Source organism: Harpia harpyja, chromosome 17 (assembly GCF_026419915.1).
Source record: "Harpia harpyja isolate bHarHar1 chromosome 17, bHarHar1 primary haplotype, whole genome shotgun sequence".
NCBI classification, from domain to species: Eukaryota; Metazoa; Chordata; class Aves; order Accipitriformes; family Accipitridae; genus Harpia; species Harpia harpyja.
The window spans coordinates 11,541,458-11,564,826 of record NC_068956.1 but is presented as its reverse complement, the minus strand read 5'-3'; the positions used below and the strand labels follow the sequence as shown (position 1 = coordinate 11,564,826).

General features: G+C 44.9%; 1 protein-coding gene across 1 annotated transcript; it reads left to right on the top strand.

The window, feature by feature from the left end:
• Window positions 1-311: 311 nt before the first annotated feature.
• LOC128153586 (high affinity choline transporter 1-like) lies at window positions 312-7,934 on the top strand. The gene is made up of 8 exons (XM_052813060.1): window positions 312-500; window positions 1,541-1,654; window positions 3,238-3,393; window positions 3,888-4,036; window positions 4,546-4,689; window positions 5,671-5,824; window positions 6,702-6,919; window positions 7,413-7,934. Exons 1-8 carry the CDS (start codon window positions 323-325, stop codon window positions 7,932-7,934), a joined length of 1,635 nt encoding a protein of 544 aa, XP_052669020.1. The 5' UTR covers window positions 312-322.
• The last annotated feature ends 15,435 nt before the right edge of the window (window positions 7,935-23,369 follow it).

Sequence of the window (23,369 nt, the reverse complement as noted above, 5' to 3'; positions counted from 1 at the left end):
TCAACACTAATTCCTACCCTCTTATTCTCTCCTCCCCAGAAAAATAAGATTGGATATCTTCTGAAGAAAGGGGAAGACAGAAGAATTGCCAGTAGTCCTCCAAAGACAGAGACTCTGCATCCAGTTCTCAAGACTTTTGGGTTTATGGCTCTGTTTCGTACTGCACCTTTCCTTGCAAAGTACAGCAAACTAATACTTAGCAGTTTCTTTACAAGGTGGCACTATTTTTTCTGACTTTTTTTCTATTTTTCTCTGATTGTGGACTCAGTCAAAGATTACCAAGCCATTATTCCTCTCTATGATCTAAATTAAGCAACAGAAAATGGCTCTAAATATACCAGGCTTGGTATCTTTGAGTGTGTTTTTTACATTAACTTTAGCTACTGGAATTTGGGCTGCTTGGAAAAGCAAAAAGGACCAGCAGAACAGAAACCCAACTGAAATGGCCATAGTTGGAGGCAGGAATATAAATGTTTTCATTGGATTGTTTACTGCAACGGGTAAGTTTTCTTAAAGGACTTTAAAAAATTCTTCTTAAAACACATGCATTACATAGATCTGGGGGACTTTTCTTTCAAAGCAAGTGAACTCCTTTAATGTCAGGGCAGATTTTACTTAAGTGTGGCTTTAAAGGAGTATGGTTTCATGAATCATTTTGGGATGGATTCTTCCAAACCTCTTCACACTGAGCAAAACCTAATGTTTATGTAGATTCTTTTAAATTAAAGAGATTAATTTAAGAGTTTAGTTAAGAGTTAAAGAGTTTAATTTAAGAGTGACTGAAGAATATGACACTTTTCATTAAGGAGGACTGTGGTCTTAATCTTGAACCAGTTTCTGTTATCCAGCATAACAGAAGAATTTTACTCCTGGAACGATCCAGTTCTGTGTGGAATAAATTGCTACTCATGGTGAACATTGGTCTCTCTCCTAAAGAGAAAATGTTTCCCCACTGACTGCTGCCCTCCACTTCCCTTTTCTTTCCTTGCTGCCTGGCATCATCTGAAATTTGCTTCCCTGACCCGTTCTTTGTAAAGGCTTCCCCAAGAGGTACTTGCCTGGCTAAGACACTTAAGCCTGTGTTGTAGGTTTGTATTCTGACTGCAATGTCTGCTTGCGTTTTTTTTTCCTAATTTCTATTTTCTTAGAATGTGTAAGTGATGCTCACAAAGGATGGTCTATCAGTCACAGGAGGATAACAAAGGCAATTCTGTTTGCTCTAGCAAAAGTCTTCCACTGAGAAAAATGAAATTAAAAATTAGAATATTAAAATTGCCTCTAAATGGTTAAACATTGAGCTTTTCCATGCACACATAGGTATTCATTCTTGAATTATTTAAGAGATTACTTAGGGTGAGATTCTAATACAGTTAGCTGTACTTAGCAGCACATCTCACTACAGGAGAAAACTTCGTAAAGAAAATAGAAGTGTGATTAAATATTCGTATGAGAAAAAGGTTTCCAAGCTCTCAGAGTGTTCTACAAGACTAGTTGAGAATACATATCACAATTCTTACCTTTCCATTTTCCATGTTTACAGCCACCTGGGTTGGAGGAGCATATATCAACGGCACAGCTGAAATTGTCTACCTGCCTTCCAAAGGACTATTGTGGGTCCAAGCACCTGTGGGGTTTGCCTTGTCCCTTGTTATTGGTAAATAATTCATGCAATCAGAACACATAAGCTTTAAAAAAAAATCATATGAGTATATTAAGATGCTTAGCAGAGTCTAGAGTACATGTTAAAGGTGATTTTGCTTCTTCAGTCTCCCACAGATCCAGAATGAGCATTTATAATGCTATCCTCTAAAGTGAAACATAAGAAATGGGGGTAGCTTTGAGCTAGTGTAGAGTTTTGCCTGCTTGGAGCAATTTACAGGACAAAAATCCTATCTGAGAACTTTAGAAGCATGTGGCTATGTGCATATTGCTTTTTTATCATGGTCTCTTATTCACTGACTATTGACAGTATTGGTATCATTTTAATTTTTTCTTCAAAATTTCTGTGTGATGAAATAATACTGTCTTGATTTTTCCACTAAAAGCATTCTTCTGAGTAGTGTCATCTCAGAATGAATTTGTAGTGCATCCTGCTTATCCCAGTTTACAGCTGGTCACTATCTTGTTGACAGTGAGCTAAGTTTGCAGTGTCCTATACCTAAGTTGCCATTTCTAACTCCAAGAACTATTGGACTTGGACTCACACTGAGGTTCAGCTGTCTTGCCAAGACCAAAGTTTCTTCCAGTCCACACTGAGTTATAGCATAACTGTCTAGGGACACAGGATGATTAAAGCAAGGAGACCTGTGCAAACCTTGCACAGGAATTTCTAAAAGAACAATAACCCTTATTCTCAAGTCAGAGAAAAGAGTCCAACTGACATGAATATGAATCAGGCTTGGAAATATACTGCCAGCATTTCTTACATGAGTAATTCTTACTAATGAAATTGAGGAGTGCAGGTCTGATCCTGCAATCTTTACTCAGGTCAGTAGTGCCCAGACAAGCAGTCCTGTTAGCTTCAGGGTTAGTCACAATACGTATTCTTTGGTTTTAATGAGATGGCTGTATGTCTGAAGTCTAATATTTAGATGAAGGTGGGTGGGACTCAGCTCAATGTGCAGATTAAAACAATATAGTTCTGGGAAGAGACAATGAAGCCACCAAAATGAAAATGTAACCAGAAAAGGAACGAATATCAACACGTTGCATCACATGGTCAAGGACAAAAATTTGTGTCTTTTTTTAGCCAAATATGGGTCTTCAATGCCTCACGCTGCCTACTGACATTTTCCACAGGAAGCATTTCGGAAAACTTTGTGTCTCAGGTTGGTAGGTCATTGGAGATGGAGAGGGGACTATACGTGGGTGTCCTCTGAGCCAAGTTCCTGTTACAGTCACACAGGTATCTTGTGCCATTTGGGGTGCCCTAGGGGGTCCCACCTGGCCTCCAGTAGCCACTCTGGAAAGATGTAGGTCTACCAAAAGTAGACGGACGTATCTGTCACCTGTAAGCAGACATCCTTTATAACCTGGGACCTCTCAGAGGACAAAACCCCACATATAGGCAAGTGAAGTGAGGCCTTGGTGTCTGGCTGGCTTCATTGTTCTCTCCATTATGTACGAATTCCACAATCACTATACAGGTCTGATACCCAGACACCATAGTATTCTTACTTTTTTTGCCTGGAATATAAAACATGCAAAATTCTACCAAAATGTCATCACTTCTGATAGGTGGTTTCTTCTTTGTAAATCCAATGAGATCCAAGAATTATGTGACGGTGATGGATCCCCTTCAAGAAACTTACGGAAACGTGATGGGAAGCTTACTCTTCATTCCACCACTCCTAGGAGAGGTGTTCTGGTTTGCAGCTATCCTGGCATCCCTGGGTAAATACTTACTTTGCTGTTGTATTTGTTAAAGGTCATGTGGCACAGCTATCAGAGTATAATACATATTTGGGAATTGTGTTGGACTAAGCTGTGGAAAGTTGTGCTTTGTGTCTCCTTTTGTGAGAGGAACGCAAGCATTTCTCATTTCTGGAAAATATGTTTTTAGGTGTGAAACAAATGACTGTAGTATATATTCATGATATTATAATAGAGAGGTCTGGTAATAGGAGTTAGTACCTTCCTCTTGCCTGTGGGAGAGCAGATGCAAGAAGGCAAGGTGCCTTGGCAAAGGCCATGCAGCAAGGTAGCAGCAAGAGCAGAAAGGGCACATGGGCTCTCCTGAGTCCTCACTCTGCCCACTCTCTGAGGACTGTGCGCTTCTCATACAGTGTGGTTTGCTGGCATCAAGGGAATAACATATCCTTATTTATTCTGTATTCTGCACACATGAAATCTGTCTTAAAATACTTGACTGCTGCCCTTGTCTGCAGGAGCAACAATGAGGGTCATCTTGGATATTGGAGGCTCTCTGGCTATCCTTGTCTCGGCATGCACGGTCATACTCTACACTCTACTGGGAGGCCTCTACTCTGTTGCATACACAGATGTCATCCAGCTGGTTTTCATTACCCTCAGCCTGGCAAGTCCTGTGCATTTCTTTGTTACCAGTTTCCTAACTAAGGGAAAAAATCCTGCTCTGCTTTTCGGTATGTCTCAGACCAAAAATAACTCTACCAATACCAGCCCTTGCCCTACAGTTCCTCTTCAGGAGAACAGGTCTCCTGAAATGTCTTACAGTCCTTATGCATTTCAGACAGTGCTCACACAAGCTATTGGCCTTGCTGGGTGAATGCAGCTGCTCACAAGTAAGGTCTGCAGAACCTGTCCAGAACAATCTTGGCTGGAACGGAGAGAGATCTGTCTGCTGAAGGCACCAATTGACCCGAATTACAGACTCATGTTCTTGATGATGCCATGAACCAGAAACATGTAGATCTAGAGTAAAGAAGGGGGAGAAAGGAAGACTTAGTCTTGGTTTAATCTTATGTTACTTTATGTTCTACATCTACCTTAATTTCATTATCTGAATAGATTCTCCAAGAACATGGACCCTGGGGAAATCAATAACTATTTCCGTTTCTATCCTAGTGGGTCTGTATCCCCTTTGCCCTGGTGAACTCTGCAACGGAAAGTATTTATTACACAGCAACTCATCAATCTTACCAGGACCCTTGGATTGGGAAGATAGAAAAACAGTATCTTGGAAGGTGGCTGGATGACTTCTTCTACCTGGTATGGAGTATTTCTTGGACAGGTGGTTGGGACAAGGGGTTGTGTGGGGACTTTCTGCTGGAAAACTTGTGGGTTCTTCCAGCCAGAAGCCCTACATTGCACAGTTGGCAGGGGCAGGACAATGTGTAAAACCTTCTCTCAGCCACTCTGCAGCACACTGAGTGGACTGGGGAGATCCAGGGCTCAGCTGTGCAAAGGAAAGAAGCAGCAGGAACACTACATCTTTTACCAATGTGAAGGAATGTACCTCTCGATTAAGGCCATGCAGGCAACTAGTTCCACTCCTGGCACCTAAATGAGGCATTTCCTACCTTTCGAGAGGTTGGTCTTGCAGCCTCAATCATGCGCTTTTACACAATTATGTAAAATTCCCTCTATTTGAAAAAAAATATTAAAATGACACGAGTGCAGGTCATCAGCAAGCATGGTGCCATTGGCTCCACTGCACAACTCAACTTTTGAGCTACCAGTATAGCCAAGACTGCAGGAGGTTGTTTGCTTGATCGGTAACAGGGACACACAGAAGCTTGAGCTTGTTTGGTGAGGACAGAATCTTCAGATTTTATCTGATGCAATTTGTCTGCTAAGAAAGCGAAAATGGTGATTTTATTTTTAATTTTAGATTATACTCTAGCTAAGTTTGGATAGATGTTTTACAAAAGTTGCATTCCTGAAAAACTTTTCTTCTCTTTTCCTTCCTCTGTGCCTGTTTCACTACCTCAAGCAATCTATTTTTCAGCTTTCTCAGGCTGCCAAACCATCATCCTGTTTTGATCAAAATTTCACATCCATTGCAATGAAAACAAAGGAAAAGGACACCCTCAAACATCAGAAATATCACCCTTAATAGTTAAAGCTGGGCAATATTTGTGCATTTTAAATGAGAGTTTTATAACAGTAAAGATTATTATCTGCCTGAATGGATGGATGATGCCCTACAGCAGCCTGGTGGGTACCACTGGTAACATCTGAACATTTCAGGTGCTTGGGAGCATCCCATGGCAAACTTACTTCCAAAGAGTGCTCTCCGCTGCCTCACCAGGACAGGCAAGGCTCATCTCCTACCTCTCTGGACTTGGGTGCTTCTCAATGGCCATCCCTTCTGTGCTTATTGGTGCAGTTGCAGCATCAACAGGTAAAACTAACTGTTTGCCTCTGAATAATGAACATGGTTTTGTCAAATGTGATTAAAACAAGGTCCAAAGAAGTCCTGATTTAGACTTCAAATTACCTAGTCCTGTGTACCTAAAAGCATAGCCCTGGCCACCAAGCTAGGTGGTCTGTACCCTCTGAGGTTCAGTGCACAACTACCTAGAGACATTTAAAAGGCCCCAAGACCTGTTTAAAGCTATTTCATTACAGTGAAATGGCTTTTCATGGACCTTGTGTTGAGGAAAGATGAAGTGAGAGCCTGAAAAACCCTGCATAATCCTATTTTCCAAGAAATCTTATGCTTGCTTCTGTTAGTGCCTTCCACCTGTAAGACCCAGCAATATTACTACAGATTGTTAATAAGGTTCTGAAGAAAACCTGGTTGAAGGAATCAGGAAGTTCAGTTCTGTAAACTCACAGCCCCCGTCCAGGGGATCAGTCCTGTGCTGGCTGTGAGTAAGGGTTAAAGAGCAGCCAGATCGCCGAACATTTAAAGAAATCAGTTGAACTCATTAATTCATCTGTCACTAGGGGCATCAGAGCAAAACTCCCTTCTCTTCACCAGCAGGGTCTAGAAGGTTGACCTTTAACTGTGCCAGTTCTGGAAACACACAAAGCACAGCTATTTCTATAGATGCTACTGGGGAAAAGGAAAATCTCTGATCTAGTGAGAGCTGCAGCATGCTAAGGGGAATCACAAGAGATCATAAGAGAATCCAAAAAAATTAATCCAAGTCCTAAAACATTGAGTGGGTCTCAGTCCTTAGCCCTGCTGTGACTGGTCCCTGTGGAAAGGCAGCTTCAAAGACAGCGGAAATGTCAGTGAAGGATTTGTGACTTTTCCTTGTTCTGTTTTAAAGACTGGAACCAGACAAGCTATGGTCTTCCAAGTCCACTCGAGAGAGGGGAATCAGCAATGATACTGCCACTTGTTTTACACTATCTCTGCCCAGCATACATCTCCATTGCTGGTTTGGGAGCCATCGCTGCTGCTGCAATGTCTTCTGCAGATTCAGCTCTTCTCTCCGCTGGCTCCATGTTCGCTCACAACATCTACAGGAAAATCCTGAGGAAAAAGGTACTTGGTTCCAGCATTCAGTAGTTTTGGTGTCAGGCAAGATGCTTTAGTTTCAAGATGGTTTCTAATCCAGTCTGTGTGGTCTGCGATTAGAGGTGTCTGTCCTTCAGCTGCTGAACTGAGTTCTGGAGCCAGAGCTTCAAACACAGGTCAGGGGTGTTCATATCCTTAGTAGGGATACAAATACCCACACTGGTATTTGCTCTTTATAAAGATTTACTCTTTATAAAATGCTTTTTATAAAGATTTGCTCTTTATAAAATGACTGGTATAAAATTTGGACAAGGATATTAATGGAAACAGCGTAAACCCATGACCCTTAAAAATGCAGCGTGCAGCTCCATCTCCAGGGGTGCCTGCCTTGGGTGGCTGCCGGTGGCAAGCGCTGCCTGAAAGCAGCGAGGGCTTGGTGGAAACCAGCCCAGGGCAGGGCAGTGCTGGTCACCCCGCCAGTAAACGCCGTGTCTGTAATGTCACAATCTCTGTTTTACAGGCTACAGAGACGGAGGTCTTATGGGCCATGAGGACCTCCATGCTGGTGTTTGGGGCTGGGGCTGCCGGTCTGGCTTTTTACTCCAGCTCTGTCTATGACCTCTGGTTCCTCAGCGGGGAGCTGGTGTATGCCCTGCTCTTCCCCCAGCTCTGCTGCGCTCTCTTCGCTCCCAGCACCAACACCTACGGCTCGGCTGCTGGCTTCTTGGTTGGGCTCCTCCTGAGGGTGCTGGCGGGGGAGCCTGCCCTGAGCATCCCCCCCATCATCTGCTACCCAGGCTGCTCCCTGGTGAGCGGGACCTACAGCCAGCTCTTCCCCTTTAAAACGTTCACCATGCTTCTCACCTTGGGGACCATCATTGCTGTTTCGTACCTGGCTGTGGTTTTGTTTCAGAGAAACCTCCTTCCCCGCAGGTGGGATGTTTGCAATATCACAGGGGGAACCAGCACCCTCATCCCCCTGCAGCAGGTGGAGAAACAGATGGGTTCACCAAATGTTGGGCTAGAAGAGAATCATGATTAAATTTGGGGCCTCATTTGAAAGGTCACGATGCATTCAGCAATTAGAGTACAGCACAAACAGCATCGCTCTTCCCTTTGCTTTCTCTAGTAATGAATTATTTAAAGTCCTCACAGAGTAATAAAGACGCGCTCTGTTCATCCAAGGAGAATGTGTGAGCTCGAAGTCTGCAGTGATTAAAGGCGCGTGGTGATGGAGCACAATCGTTGCTCTGGTACCCCACCCGAAAGCAAGGCTACAAATCATGCTCCAACATTTATGGCATTTTCAAGCCACATACTTTTCTTACCACAAAGGAAACAAATTAATGTTTAACAGATTGAGTATTCTTGACTTTAAAAAAAAGGTGAGCAAACCTGTTCCCATTACAACAGCTAGAGTTTTAGCATAATCATCCCTGATGGCGATGCGCATCAAACCTATAAAAACACAGATTACTGAATGCAGTGCAACCACCACAGCAGTCCAGCAGTAATATCAGTTCTGCACCATTCTTTGTATGCTTTACAAAGCTATCCTGGATACCACAAAAACTTTTGCATATGCCACAGTCTCAGGCCACACAGCCCAGTCTGCTGACATGTGGCTGAGGAGAGGACATCCCCTCTCATATGACCTGCTAGGGCAGAAACACATGAGCAAGATGAAGCAACAGCCATTAATTACTGGATAAGAAAATTTCACATAGCCACTATTTACAAAAACTCAACCAGCTGGAAAAATGGAGGTGCCAGAGAGACTCTTGAATGAGTCTTCTCCAAAACACCTGGTTAAATCACTCGTGTGAAGGTGTTACCCAAGCACAGCAGTGGGATGGTGTGGGGGACATACACAAACTGGTGTGTGAGAACTCAGAGGACTGTGATGACAGAAAGGTTCTAGAAACTGATCCTCAACCTGCCTGCAGGGACATGAAATCCTGAGGGCAAGATCCCAAAAGATTCAAGCCACCAAGTCTGTACAGAAAAGCCCCTGATACCTTGTTTGCATAAATTCTCAATGGGTCAGAAGAAAAGCAACCCAGCTATCTAGTGAGTTTGGCCTCTAGCCTGAAGTCTGATGGACCAAGATCATCCCACAGTGGGATGGGTCATTAAGATGGGAGCTGAAATAAAGATTCAGAAGGATCCTGCAGTGATGGCTCATGGATGGCTGTCACTTTATACTTCCCTCGGCAGCTGTACAGTGGCTGACCCGGGGTCAGTCGCAACCCACCCACAACAGCCAGCAGGAACCGCGCTCTGGGCAGCCCCTTGCCACAAAACCTTTACAAAGTGGTTGTGGGAGCTGCTGTGCGTGGAAACACCACCTGGCACTGTTGGAGGGAAGATATTTACTGACATATCCAAAATACCCCACAGCAGAGCAACCCTGACGGCCAACTGAGCTGCCGAGAGTGAAACCAATGTGCTGCTCAGTGAATTGCTTCCAGCACGGGCTGAACACCCCGTTGTGCATGCACAAGGTGAGAAACTCTGCTGGTGCCACGACGCACAGCCGCAGCAAGATCAGCGAGGAGCTACATGTCACTCCAAACTGTTCCAAGGCAAGCGCAGTGGCTTGGGAGGAGAACAGGCAGCCCGAAGTTCTCAATATGGCTTTGATGACTCTGCTCCCCATGTGGAGCATCCGTCTCCCTTAGAATACCCATCCTCAGCAAAGTGGAGATTCTGCTCTCATCAGAAAAATATCATACAACTTCATGCTTTGCCCTGGTGTTAGTAAACACCTGGGAACACTTAACTTCCCACGCACAGCAGTCCTGTTGATATCCTTTGTTAAACCAAGACCAGAAATTCTTTCCTGTATCTCTAGAGACTGTCACAAAATATTAATTATAACATGTGTCTAGGAAAGGGAAAAAAAACTGTTTTGAAAATTAAAAGCATTACCATTAACTATGTCCCTAGGCTGTCACCCACTGAAGTCTTTCACACCCCAGTGATTTGAGTGGGAGCATCTGAGGTCATGCTTAGCTAAGGGAGACACCAAAGCTATCATTACTGTAGCACCAGAAGAACTGTGCTCTTGTTGTTGAATCGCAGTTGCTGTATGCTGATTCAAGCATACTCCCCTGAAAGATTTAGGGGTGACCTAGTTTGGGGACCTGTATGGCCCTCTGTGTGGAGCAGACCAAAGCTGACATACTGCACTTCCAGAAGGGCACAGACCTGCTGCACAGCCCAGAGGAGAGTGAAACTCCAGTGTCCTCATGTCAAGGTCAGCGTCCCACTCACCAACCATCCCACCCAGAGGCTCTGAAAGGCAAATGACTACATCTAAGATATCTTTTCTCTATGCCACTGTGCCCAAATTCTGCTGTTCCCCTGTAGAGTCTCAAAGTTTGACATTAAAGCCTTTCTGTGTTCACACGCTTGGCCTGGCGGGCAATAGATCCACAGCTTCCTGAGAGAGCATCGAAGGAGAGAGCTCTGGGGTAGGACCTTGCTGAAGAGCATCACCACCACCATCATGTCACCACTCAGCGTCACCACAGAAAACTCTCAGCGACTTCTAATAGGAAAGTCTTAGCACTGTAAGTGGTATCTGGCATACTCAGCAGAGGCACTGTGCCCTTACAAAGCTTCTCTGAATTTCATACCACTAAAACACCGTCTGCTTCGCGTGGAGAGATGAAAATGGCAAAGACACAATTACTGCAACTCTCCTGAATGTTTACCATTTTCCATCCTTATATGACTCCCTTCTCAGAACATCCCCCACTAAGCTTAATAAGAAAACATTCATCAAGGTCAGACAAAGTTTTGAAAGCAATTAGCTGCAAGTAAAATAAATATAAAAGCCATTCTAGCCTATATTTAATGACAAAATGCCTAGTTGTTTCAATCCAGCACACCCAAAGTCCTTGAGGTGTTGCCAGCACGGGGGATAATGACCCAGCTCCCATGAAATCATTCCTCTTACAGGTTACTGCCTCCAGTTCAGTATTCCTTTCTTTTCCTTACCCCCTCTTTATAAAAAAATTGCTGGCGTACTGGAGGGCCTCAGTTTACCTCTCCACTTGTGGATTTACCTCCTTTGTGTCTTAGATGTGTCCATGCCAGTGACTCTGTATAGTTCCAGTTTTCACAAACTTTTCTCAGCTTAGACAGCTGCTACCTGTTTCTGGCATTTCTGAGGTTAATAATACCCTATCTGTCATGTCTAATTAAAAAAAAAAAAAAAGACCTGCAGTTTGGGAAGCATTTGGTTTGCAGTGAGTTCTCAGCATCTCATCAGATCCTCACCAGGCATCTTTGGATGTCTGGTTTACATAGATGAGAAAAATAGGAACATAACACTTCGGAAGGGAAATCTGCATCTCCTCCCCTTTTCACTTATGCTCATTTTTAGGATTTCCTAAATGTGTCCTCAATGGAATAACAGCTGGCGTCCAGCAAGAAAGCAAAGAAACACTTGCAGGTTTGCCAGACATTTCTGGCACTCTCAGGGAGATATTTCCACATGAGCTATGAGCTGCGTGGGGCCAGGATGATCCTCTCATTGTTTCCATGCAAATGCCGTGCTCTCTGGCTTTACCCCACATGCCACGCACCAATCTTCCCTTGCTGTTCTCAGACTTTACTACAACCTCTGCTGGAGAATACATCAGCTCAGCTAGCAGAGCTTGTTGGTCTTCTAATAACTTTTCCTGCTCTAGACCACCACTGACTTCTGTGCTCCTATAACAAGGGAAGAATTGGAAGGCATTAATACCCCACAGCAGGACATTTGTAAATCCAGAAAAAAAGCCAGCTTGCTGGGCTGATCCTTAAAACTTCAAGGCAATCCATCATCCCCAGGGATGGGAATGCTGCTGCATGTCTTTATCTGCCCCCCAGGTAGGGCCCAGGATCACCTTTGTGACTGGAAATTGGGCTGTCTGGAATAATCAGAAGAAGGAGAATAATGTGAACTGAAGTAAGGTTTCCATTATCAGACACAAAAGCATGAACATCCCAAATGATGTATAGCTAAAGTTTTCCTTAATTCTGCTAGGAAATGTCTTTCTTCAACATTAAACAACCTCAAGAACAGACAGTATTTTGTTTCAGTTCTTTGGCCAAATGGGTTTTTTTTAAATCTTTTGGCAGGTGTCTTGAAGTAATATAGGATCTGCCCTGGCAAAGGTGTCCATTTTCCTCCTCCCCTCCTCTGTTTCCCTCCACCAGCTCTCTTATCTGACCCTGGAGTTATTGATGCACAAGTTAGACTTTGCAAATCTACCTTAGGCAACTCACTTGACTCACTTGTGCTTTACTTTCCCAGTCCCTTGAAGAAGGACAGCATTTTAATTGACTCCAAAAAGGATTTTGAGATCTTTGGAAGAATGCTCTGTTATACATGGTGAACATTCATTTTGCATGAGTTGAGAACTTCTGTTCATAGCTGGAGGGCAGTTTTCCTTGTCAGTTTAATTCACAACACTGGACTAGTGGAGGTTATTTATCTTTACTTTAGCAAGGCTTTTGACACTGCATCTAACAAAATCCTCATGGGCAAACTGATGAAGTACAGGTTAGGTAAGTGGACAACGAGGTGGACTGAAAAGCGGCTGAACTGCCAGGCTCAGAGGGCTCTGATCCACAGCACAAGGTCCAGCTGGATGCCAATCACTAGTGGTGTCCCCAGGGTTTGATGCTGGGGCCACTGCTGTTTAGCATCTTCATTAATGACCTCAGTGTTGGGGCACAGTGCACACTCAGTGAGTTTGCAGATAATACAAAACAAGGAGGAGTGGCTGATAGAGTAGATGGGTGTGCTGCCATTCACAGGAACCTGGACAGGCTGGAGAAATGGTCTGACAGGAACCTCACAAAGTTCAGCAAAGTGAAGTGCCAAGTCCTGCAGCTGGGGAGGAACAACCCCAGGCACCAGGACAGGCTGGGGGCTGAGCCAGCAATGTGTCCTTGAGAGAAAAACCACCACCAGCCTCCTGGGCTGCATCAGGCAGAGCATTGCCAGCAGGTCAAGGGAGGCGACCCTTCCCTTCTGCTTAGCCCTGGTGAGAGAGAGTCCAGTGAAGGACTACAAAGATGATTAAGGGTTTGGAGCATCTGTCATACAATGAGAGGCTGAGAGAGTTGAGACCGTTCAGCCTGAAGAAGAGAAGGCTCAGGCAGATCTTATCAATGTACATAAATAGCTGAAGGGTGGAAAAAAAAAAGACAGAGCCAGACTCTTCTCCGTGGTGCCCAGTGAGAGGACAAGAGGCAATGGCACAAACTGAAACACAGCATAGCATAATCCATAAGAAAAGTCTTTTTCACTGTAAGTGTAGTCAGGCACTGGAACAGGTCACCCAGAGAGGTTGTACAGTCTCCATCCCTGCAGTTATTCAAAGCCAACCGGACACAGGTCTGAGCAACCTTCTTTCACTGACCCTGCTCTGAGCAGGAGCTTGGACTAAACAATTTCCAGAGGTGCCTCCCCACCTCAGCCATTGTGTGAATTTTGTGACCCTGGAAGAATGCGACGACAGTCTCGTGGCATGATCTAGAGGCTAAACACATTCAGCAGCAGCATTCCTTTGGTGGGCTGGACTGGGGCTCCTTTCATATATGTTCTCACCTTAGTCATTGAGAATAACAAGCAGTTGAATGCTAGAAAGTTTTCATTTTAAAGTTTTCATAAAACTTTGCCTTTTTTATTGCCATACAGTGGTCTGGACCCAAAGTTGTCCACGAAAACAGAAGTCCAGCTTAGCTGGCTGCATGCAGTTGTTCATGAAAACTAACAAAAGCTGGGCCAAAAAGGCCAGAAAGGTCTGGATCATTTATGTGAATACAGCTGTGATAAGAACTCTTCAAGGCTCCTGATGCCATTGTGGTTTATGCATGACAATGAGCAGAAAGATTCTAAAAATGGGAAAAAGAGCGTTCAGATTAAGAGTGGCTGGACTGGATTTCGGTCAGCTACCTCAAAGGAGATGAAAAGCCTCTTGGATGCTGCTTGTGCTGGGTGACTCCATGGGGCAGGGAGAGGACCCGGTGGACTCAAAGGTTATGTCTACATGACTACCTGACTAAATGCTTCTGCAGGATGGAGCAGTCCTGGGGCCCTAGGCCAAGTTGTAGAGTGAATGAACCAGGCTGTGGGGGTGCAAAGCCTGCTGGAATAGAAGTGGAAGACTGCAGAAGTTGGAGAAGCCCAGTCTAGTGCAATCTCAGTCCTCTGGAGTGAACTGTCTTCAGAATAGCACCTGAGTTTTGGTTTCAAAGAAACCAGACGGTTCACTCCAAAAAAGACCCAAGGAATGCACTAACGAACATTCGTGCAAAGTGGACAGTCAGTGGTCCAGGACCTGGGACTGAAATGAGTGGTTAAAATATTTGTAGTAGACAGACTTAAAGCAGCAAACACCAGCATGTGGGCAGCACTCTACTGTCACCTGGGCTGGCAAGATCCACTGAGATACCCTGAGGCTTCCATTGTCCTGGTTTTCCTTGACATTTTTAGACTACTTCTCCTCTGGAGTGTCTGAGATGGTATCAGACAGAAATTTGATTAAGAAACAGGAACAATAGAAAATCAATGCCATGTACACTAGGTGGATTAACAACTGGCTAACTGACAGGTCTTGAAATGTAATTACAAGTAGAAATTATTATCCAGTGTCTCAATCTCTAGTGAGGTTTATTCTTGGCATTATGCTATTGAACTGCACTTATCAGTGACTGGGTAGGCAATGAGGAGCAGTCCACATAGTGTGCTCAGCTGGTCAAATGAGATGCACTTTAGTATGGGCCAACAGACAATCTAACGCAGAAGTCTATGGACAGATCAGGTGAATCGCAGTCTAAAACCAACTGTTGGCTGTGTTATCCTGAAAGGAAGCCCCAAATGATGCTATGCACTGTAATGTTGAAATTTAGATGGGAAGAATCATACTCAGAGCAGAAGAATCATACTCAGAGCATGTTCCTACAACTTTGATAATGTCTCTCTTCTCTCACAGGCAAGGCTTATGACAATATCCAGTGTCTAGAAGTTAAAACTAGACAACTTCAGACTACAAATGAGGCTCAGCTTTTTAAATGTAAGGTCCATTAAATGTTAGAATGATTTGCCAATGATTGAGGTGGATTCTTCATCACTAAAAATGCTACAGTGAAACTGGAAGCTTTTCTGAAAGTTATCCTCTATTTTAAGGAGGAATTCATTCAGGGGAGCCCTAGGGTATGTGATGTCCAGCCCAGAGTTCAGATGGGCAAACCCCAGTGATGCCTTCAGTTCCTTACTTCTCCCAACACTGCCAGAGATGGGCCATCAGATACCATTCAGGTAACCAACCACTACCACTTTTAGCTTAATGCTGACAAATGCTCAGAGCCCTGCTTGTTACCATTAAGCTCCAACAATGGAGAAGAAGTCAAGACCATAGTGTGACTTGGATTTCTAAATCTAAACTGGGTCCTACATCAGCAGACTCTCTGTATACTGGACCTGAGGTTGTCTGTGCAAAGACAAGGAAAGAGAGTGTGATTATTAAAGAAGAAGAAAGCAGAATTAAAAAAATGAAGCATATTTACAACTCTGGGATTCTTGCTATGCAACTGCAAGCTGTGACACTTGCATTGTATTGCAGCAAGGGCATGACAGGGTTTTCTTTAATAAAAACATGGGGTTTATTTTCTCCCAGAGTTCAGCTATGCTCTTAATTCAAGAATAACAGACCTTGACATAATTACAGGATTGGAGAGAAATTTTACACTATAGGACTAAAGCAAACTGAAAAACTTCCAACTTTTCCACAATTTTTACAATTTTGGTGAACTGTGCAATGTTGTGTTGCACATCACATAACACAGCTCTGGCCAGGGCTCAGATCACAGTGTGATGAGCACAGTCTGAGGATTGATATGCAACAGAACTGAGAAGGACAGCTTGAAACAATGCCTAACTGAGATTAATTCCCCTGCACATCCCTTAATCATATTAAGTTTTCAAACCTAACTAGGATAATTAATTGCAAGGATTAACTATCTAATTGGTGATTATCATATTAGATGGAATTAGGAAGGAACAGGTAGGTAGCCCTGCCAGTTTGAAAATGTTTGTTGGTATGGGCAACGAAACAAGAGGGAAGAGCTACAGGAAAGAAGAGAAACACACAGGAAACAGGATTGAGGAACACAGCACAGGATAACCATATGGTGCTCGAAGTGAGAGTATTCTCTCCTATGGGGAAATATCCCCTCCTGGAGGATGCTTAAAGTGACAGTAAGGTACTCAACAATGGCCAGAAGCTCAGCACCTACTAACATCCACCTTCATCCAATCCTGCCTTTGAGATCAGAAAAAGGACTGTGTTGCATAAATTTACCCCATTGTACCATATCATCATTAATTAAAGGAAATGCATCATGGAGGAGCGGAAAGTTTATGGGTGGTAAAGGGGAACTTTCAGGATATACTTTTGCAAGTAATACTTTTCTCAGCTAGGTATCACGCACACTGGACCTTGAATATTAGGAACCATGTAGTTGTCATCAATTCATTGGGTAGTGAAACAGAGATAAAGAAAAAGAAGCCCATTTACACACTGAAAGGGCCTTTTTATTTTTTAATTTCTTGGCCTCACTACTTGGTTACTAGTTGTAAGTGTAAGAAGCACTTTACGGACAGGGAGTTATATGCTGGACATCATAAACCAGAGACATTTGGTTTCCAGAAATGAGTTATTTTATGCACCACTGAGGTGTAGCTTCTCATTGGATGGCTGCGGTAGGTTAGAGGCAGGCTTTCACACCACTTCTCTGGGCTTGAGGAGAAGGGATATGGGAAGTAATTGGGTCTGTAGCGAGAATGTAGCCAGGTTGTATTAACTGTGCCCTCTCTGAGGTGCTCAGGCAACTGAGAATAACACACTACTCTGAAAATTAATTCTTTAGTGTCTGTGAGCACTGGTGGACACCTGAATAGCAAAGCATAAATGAAAAGACAGCCTTTAACTGCATTACAGTCACTGAGGCCATGCCAATGTTGTGTCCTGATATAATTCAAGGAAATTAATGCCACCTTAGCAGGAATTCATGCTAACTTGCATGCAGTCTATGAAAGATTACTGCTTAATCCCATCAAGATAGGTCTAAGACCCACCTTGCTGAAGTTGCTTTGGCTATATAAAACCTCTCATCAGGAGGAAAGTCACCTTTGCATGCATCAGTCTGGGAATAAGACTGTGAAAAAAAGTGGAAATGAGGCTGAAATCAAACCTGCAATATCTGTCTTGGGGATCCTTCAGTTCATCCAATTAAAATACAGGTCCTCCACAGGCTTACAAGAGGTTGTCCCAAAAGCAGGAATCAAATATCAAGCATTTAATGAGGATCAGAGATTAATACAGATTGAATATCAAACTTCTTGCCCCAGTTGCTGTATTGATGTTTCTACATCAATTCATTAAGAGACCACCTTTCCAAAGCCCTTCCAGGTACAGAGAACTGTTTAGACATTTGAAACAGAAATCTGGGATACAGAAGTATACAGTTAAACTTAAATTTGCAGAAAGTACTAAATGCACAGAACTAAGAGATACTTAGAAAAGTAAAACCTAAAGAATAAATGCTGTTTGAAGTAGATGAAGGCTGGGCAAACCTTTCAAGAGCACTAGATGAACTGCCCCTGCTTGCTATCCTTAGGACCAAGCACTTCTTTCAATTCCACGTGCAGCTTGATTTAAGGGAGTCCTCCCATTCACTTCATGATGACGACCCAAATCTAGGAAACACTACACATACTGAGGTCATGGTCTTGCAGTGGTCTCTCTGCATGTGAGGGTCAGTACACACACACGAAGCTCCAGCAAATCCTGGGGCTTTGGACAAGGCTCTGTGCTGATCAGTTGCACATGCTGTTGTGTAGCCCCTTCTTAGAAACTCAAAACGAACCCCACAGGGTGGCAAGATCACAGCTGGGGAAAAGCACAGAAAAGGCAAGCTTGCAATATGGATCATAGGTTTGGCCATGTTAGACCCTGCTTTTAACTTTGCAGTGGAGATAATGTCTGTCAGATTGGCACACTACTGTTAAAACCAACAGCAAAACTTAAAACTGGCTAGCTGGATATAAAACCTGGAATTTCTAGCTGTACTTCCACTGTGGATTCCAACAATGTCATACACTGGCCCTGTTGCTGTGAAGGACCAGATTCTAGGTCCTACACATTTTTTGTAAAGCAAGCACCATGTCCAAGAGCCCTTATCCAAATGCTGTGTGCACCAGGGCTATAAAACACCAAAGGGGGAAAGGATGCTTACCTTCAACAGGTGAATGTGACACTAAAACTCACTCAGGCTCCAAATTCCTGCAGGCAGATTCAATATGGGAGAAGCCCCGCCATGGTTTGCCAAAGATGAACACCACCCTACCCAGTTCCCCTCTCCCCTGCACAACTTGCAGGACAATGCAAACCCCTGGTGCCAATCCTGATTTGCATGGCAAGAAAGGAGAAAGAGGTTTCTTGGGAAGCTGGAAGAAATAGGATCAGCAGGAGAGGTAGGATAGAGGCTGTGCTCGCTGCTCCCCCAGCTGTGCTCTTGTAGGCAAGAGAATGCATAAGCCACTGTTTGGTCTGTGAACTTTTATTTGGACTGTATCACTCTAAATATCCTTCTGGTGGGAATGTCAGGTAAGGATTTTGTCACTGGATAAAACTGCAGCATCTCCTGTTCTTCAAATCAAGTTTTGAGAAAGTACTAAAATGCTAAGACAATTTAAGATTCCTTTTCCTTAAACGTTGCAGCCCTGGCACCTCCTGTGACATGTGCCTTACTGGGCAGCGTTGAGTCCACCCGATCACCATTCTTCACAAGATATTTTAGGGACTCCCCATCCAGACACCCAAATCGCAGAGGTTTTGAATATTTACTCTCTAGCACCACCTAAGCACAGCCCCAAGTTACACAAACCAGCGCTTCCCTTCCAGAGCGTGCCTTTCCCGTACCCTGAATGTGGCTCTCCCAGTACCACCAGAAGCATCCTCACCAGGATATGCAGACTGCCACCAAGCACCATTGCCTGCCACTTGCCAGTCGGATATACACCTCCCCAAGTGGCCGGTGGCCTTTGGGCCCTGGCAAGGCACCCGCAGCCCGTCCCAGGTCACCGTGCACCAGGTGCCTCTGCTAAGGTTGTTGGGAGGTCTTCTGCTGGTGATGGTGCTGCGTGACCTCCTCCACCAGCCACTTATCCACACTGTACTCCTGCAAAGCAGAGGGAAAAAATAGATGAAGTTTCCATCTCTGATATGTTTGGGGCAGTTCCTAAGTCCTCCCCACCACATGCAGGCTGAGGTGGGGAGTCGGGCCAAGGCTATAATTGGCGTTGTGATGTCTGTGGTGCTCCAGGAGGAAACCATCCATAGTGTATGTGCAAGGGTCTGGGCTGTGAGGGCCCTGAATTACCCATACTTGCTTCCTCAGGAGACACCATAATTACACCACCATTGCTCCACCACAGTCATTATTTGAAAGGCGACATGCCTAACATGCTTCAGCAGTCATTCTGCAGGGCCGGATGGGCTTGACTCAATTTGCTTCAGTGCTGTGTATTCCCAGCTGCCCCGCAGGCACCACGTCCAGACATGGGAGCCAACACGGGCAGTGAGGAGCATCAAGCCTGGCTCTCTGGAGAGACTCTGTGGGCAACCCCTCAGCCCTTCTGCAAAGCCAGAGCAAGCTAAATCAGTGGTAGAAAAAGAGGGTTCTGGTTTCGGCAGCTCAGTTAGACCATGTGAGGACACGGCTGTGCTGACAGGGCAGGTCAAAGTAAATTCTTTGCACCAAATTCATGCCAAGTGAAATGGAGAGATGCTCGGGTGATCCACATAAAAAGAGCTGTTGAGACTAAAGTGTAGATATTTAAATGGTCCGTTTCAACTAGAACAGCTTAATCATGCTTAATTATTGCTTTGCTTAATTATTACTCACACTTAATTCTATTTAAGTTCTCACCCAATCTGTACATATCACTACTCCTGCAGTGACCGAATTGGAGATGGGAGACAGGCTTGAGCACCTGGGGCATCCCAAGATTTGAGACAACAAAGGCTTGTGCTATTCTGGTAATGGAGAGGATAGAACTGAAACTCAGAGGGAAAAAAAGGAAGACATAAGAGTCCCTTTTGTATTTTCCCCTTTTTGAGATTGTTTTCATTCTGTACACAGTGGGTAGATGTGCCATTTGCTTTGCTGAACTCTGCAATTGAAAAAATTCACAGTGCTAATGATCAACAGCGAAAAGTACCATGGGTCAGCAAAGTAGAACTAAAGTATCTTGGAAAATGGTCAGATGATTCTTACATTGATAAAAGCTCCTTTTCTATTTTCTCTCTATGGTGTAACACTAACCAAGCCCTTTTCTAGACAATAGACAATAACTTCAGACATTGATGTGAGGTGAAGGGTTATATGAATGACTGACCTTCTGGTGTCTGGCCAAACTGGAACATAAATTTTTTTTTAATCAGAAGTGCATTATTAGTTTGCTATTATTTGTGCTGCAACGCATAGTCCAAGGGCAATCAAAAGAGACTTCAGGGCCTTGGTATGGCTGGTAAAGGAATCTGGAGCACAGGTTATTTTTCCTCTCTCCTTCCAGTTGCAGGCAGTGATATTGGAAGAAACAGATGGACCCAGTCTACTAATACATGGCTCCATGACTGGTGTCACTGCCAAAATTTTGTGGTTTTCGATAATGGGATGGTCTACATGGCACCAGGCCTGCTGGTGTCGCATGGGATTCACCTTTCTCAAAGGGGGAAGAGGGTCCTTGCTCGTGAGCTAGCAGTGCTCATTGACAGAGCTTTAGGCTAGACTTGAAGAGAGATAATATCAGGCTTGCCTGTGACAAGCTGTGAGACAACACGCCAACGTTAGAGGGACAGGGTGCTAGTGAGGGCACGCAGCCTGTTGCTCTGAGACATGCTAAGTGCACTGCAGCACACCTGAAGTCTTACAGAGATGAGCCAGGGGCTTCTAAGGCAATAGGAGACAACAGGGAAACACCAGTGAAATACCCCAAAGGAATCAAGGGGTGTTCCTCTAAGAAGGTGACATGGGCAACAGCCCAGCTGAAGTGTGTCTACACCAATGCATGCAGCATGAGCAAAAACTAGGAGGAATTAGAAGCCACCATGCTGCTAGAAAGATACAACCTAGTTGCCATTACTGAAACTCGGTGGGATGAATCTCATGACTGGAGTGTGGCTATCGATGGCTACGGGCTGTTCAGAAGGGACAGGGGAGGAAGGAGGGGCAGAGGCATTGCCCTCTACATCAAGAGATGGATTGAGCGTGAAGAGCTCTCTCTGAAGAATAGCCACAAGCAGGTTGAAAGCTTATGGGTAAGAACTAGAGACCGAGGCAACAAAGGGAACCTTGTGGTTGGTGTCTACTATAGGCTGGCTGATCAAGGGGAGCCTATTGATGAAGCCTTCTTACTCCAGCTACAAGAGGCATCGTGCTCGCAGGCTTTCGTCCTGCTGGGGGACTTCAACCTCCCCGACAGCTGCTGGAAAAGTAGCACAGAGAGCTGTAGGCAATCCAGGAGACTCCTGGAGTGCACTGAGGATAATTTCTTAAGCCGGGTAATAGACAGCCCTACCAGAGGGGATGAGATACTGGACCTAATGGTCACCAATGCAAGTGAGCTAATTGGTGATGTCAAGACTGGAGGCAGCCTGGGCTGCAGTGATCATGCACTGGTGGAGTTCACAGTCCTGAGGGGTATGGGTCAGGTGAAGAGTAAAGTCAAGACCCTGAATTTTAGGAAAGCAAAACTCCAGCTGTTCAAGGAGTTAGTCAATAGGACCCCCTGGCAAACTGCCATCAGGGACAAGGGAGCAGAACAGGGATGGCAGACCTTTAAGGACACTTTCCATAGAGCGCAAAAGCTCTCAATCCCCAGGTGTAAGAAATCAGGAAAGGAAGGCAAGAGACCAGCATGGCTGAGTGGAGACCTGCTGGTCAAACTAAAGGGCAAGAAGGAAATGCACAGGTGGTGGAAGCAGGGACAGGTATCCTGGGAAGAGTATAGGGATGCTGCCCGGTTATGTAGGGATTGGGTCAGGAAGGCCAAGGTGTGGCTGGAGCTGAACTTGGCAAGGGACACAAAGAATAATAAGAAGGGGCCCTACAGGTATGTCAGCCAGAAAAGGAAGGTCAAAGAAAGCGTATCCTCCCTGATGAGCAAGACTGGCAAAATGGTAACAACAGGTGAGGAGAAGGCTGAGGTACTCGACAAACTTTTTGTCTCAGTCTTCACTGGCAACCTCTTTTCCCACACCTCTTGAGTGGATGGACTGCAAGACAGGGACTGGGGGAGCAAAGTCCCTCCCACTGTAAAAGAAGATCAGGTTCATGACCACCTAAGGAACCTGAATATACAGAAGTCTATGGGACCTGACAAGATGCATCCCAGAGTCTTGAAGGAATTGGCCGATGTAGTTGCCAAGCCACTCTCCATGGTATTTGAAAAGTCATGGCAGTCAGGTGAAGTCCCTGGTGACTGGAAAAAGGGAAGTATTGCACCTATTTTTAAAAAAGTAGCAAGCAGGACCCTGGGAACTACCAACCTGTCAGCCTCACCTCTGTGCCTGGGGAGATCAGGGAACAGATCCTCCTAGAAGCTCTGCTAAGGCATATGGAGGACAGGGAGGTGATTCAAGACAGCCAGCATGGCTTCACCAAGGGCAGGTCCTACCTGACCAACCTAGCGGCCTCCTATGATGGCGTGACGACATCAGTGGACAAGGGAAGAGCTACAGATGTCACCTATCTGGACTTCTGTAAGGCCTTTGACATGGTCCCCCACAACATCCTTCTCTCTAAATTGGAGAGATATGGATTTGATGGATGGACTGTTCAGTGGATGAGGAATTGGATGGATGGTCATATCTAGAGGGTCGTGGTCAATGGCTCAATGTCCAGATGGAGACTGGTGACAAGTGGTGTCCCTCAGGGGTCTGTACTGGGACTAGTAGTGTTTAATATCTTCAGCAGTGACACAGACAGTGAGATCAAGTGCACCCTCAGCAAGTTTGCAGATGACACCAAGCTTGCAGTGGCACAGTTGACACACCTGAGGGATGGGATGCCATCCAGAGGGACCTGGACAAGCTTGAGAAGTGGGTCCATGTGAACCTCATGAACTTCAACAAGGCCAAGTGCAAGGTCCTGCACATGGGTCAGGGCAAGCCCCGGTATCAATACAGGCTGGAGGATGAAGGGATTGAGAGAAGCAGAGAAGAACTTGGGGGTACTGGTGGTTGAAAAGCTGGACATGAGCTGACAATGTGTGCTTGCAGCCCAGAAAGCCAACCATATCCTGGGCTGCATCAAAAGAAGCGTGGCCAGCAGGTCAAGGGAGGTGATTCTGCCCCTCTGCTCTGCCCCTGTGAGACCCCACCTGCAGTTCTGCATCCAGCTCTGGGGT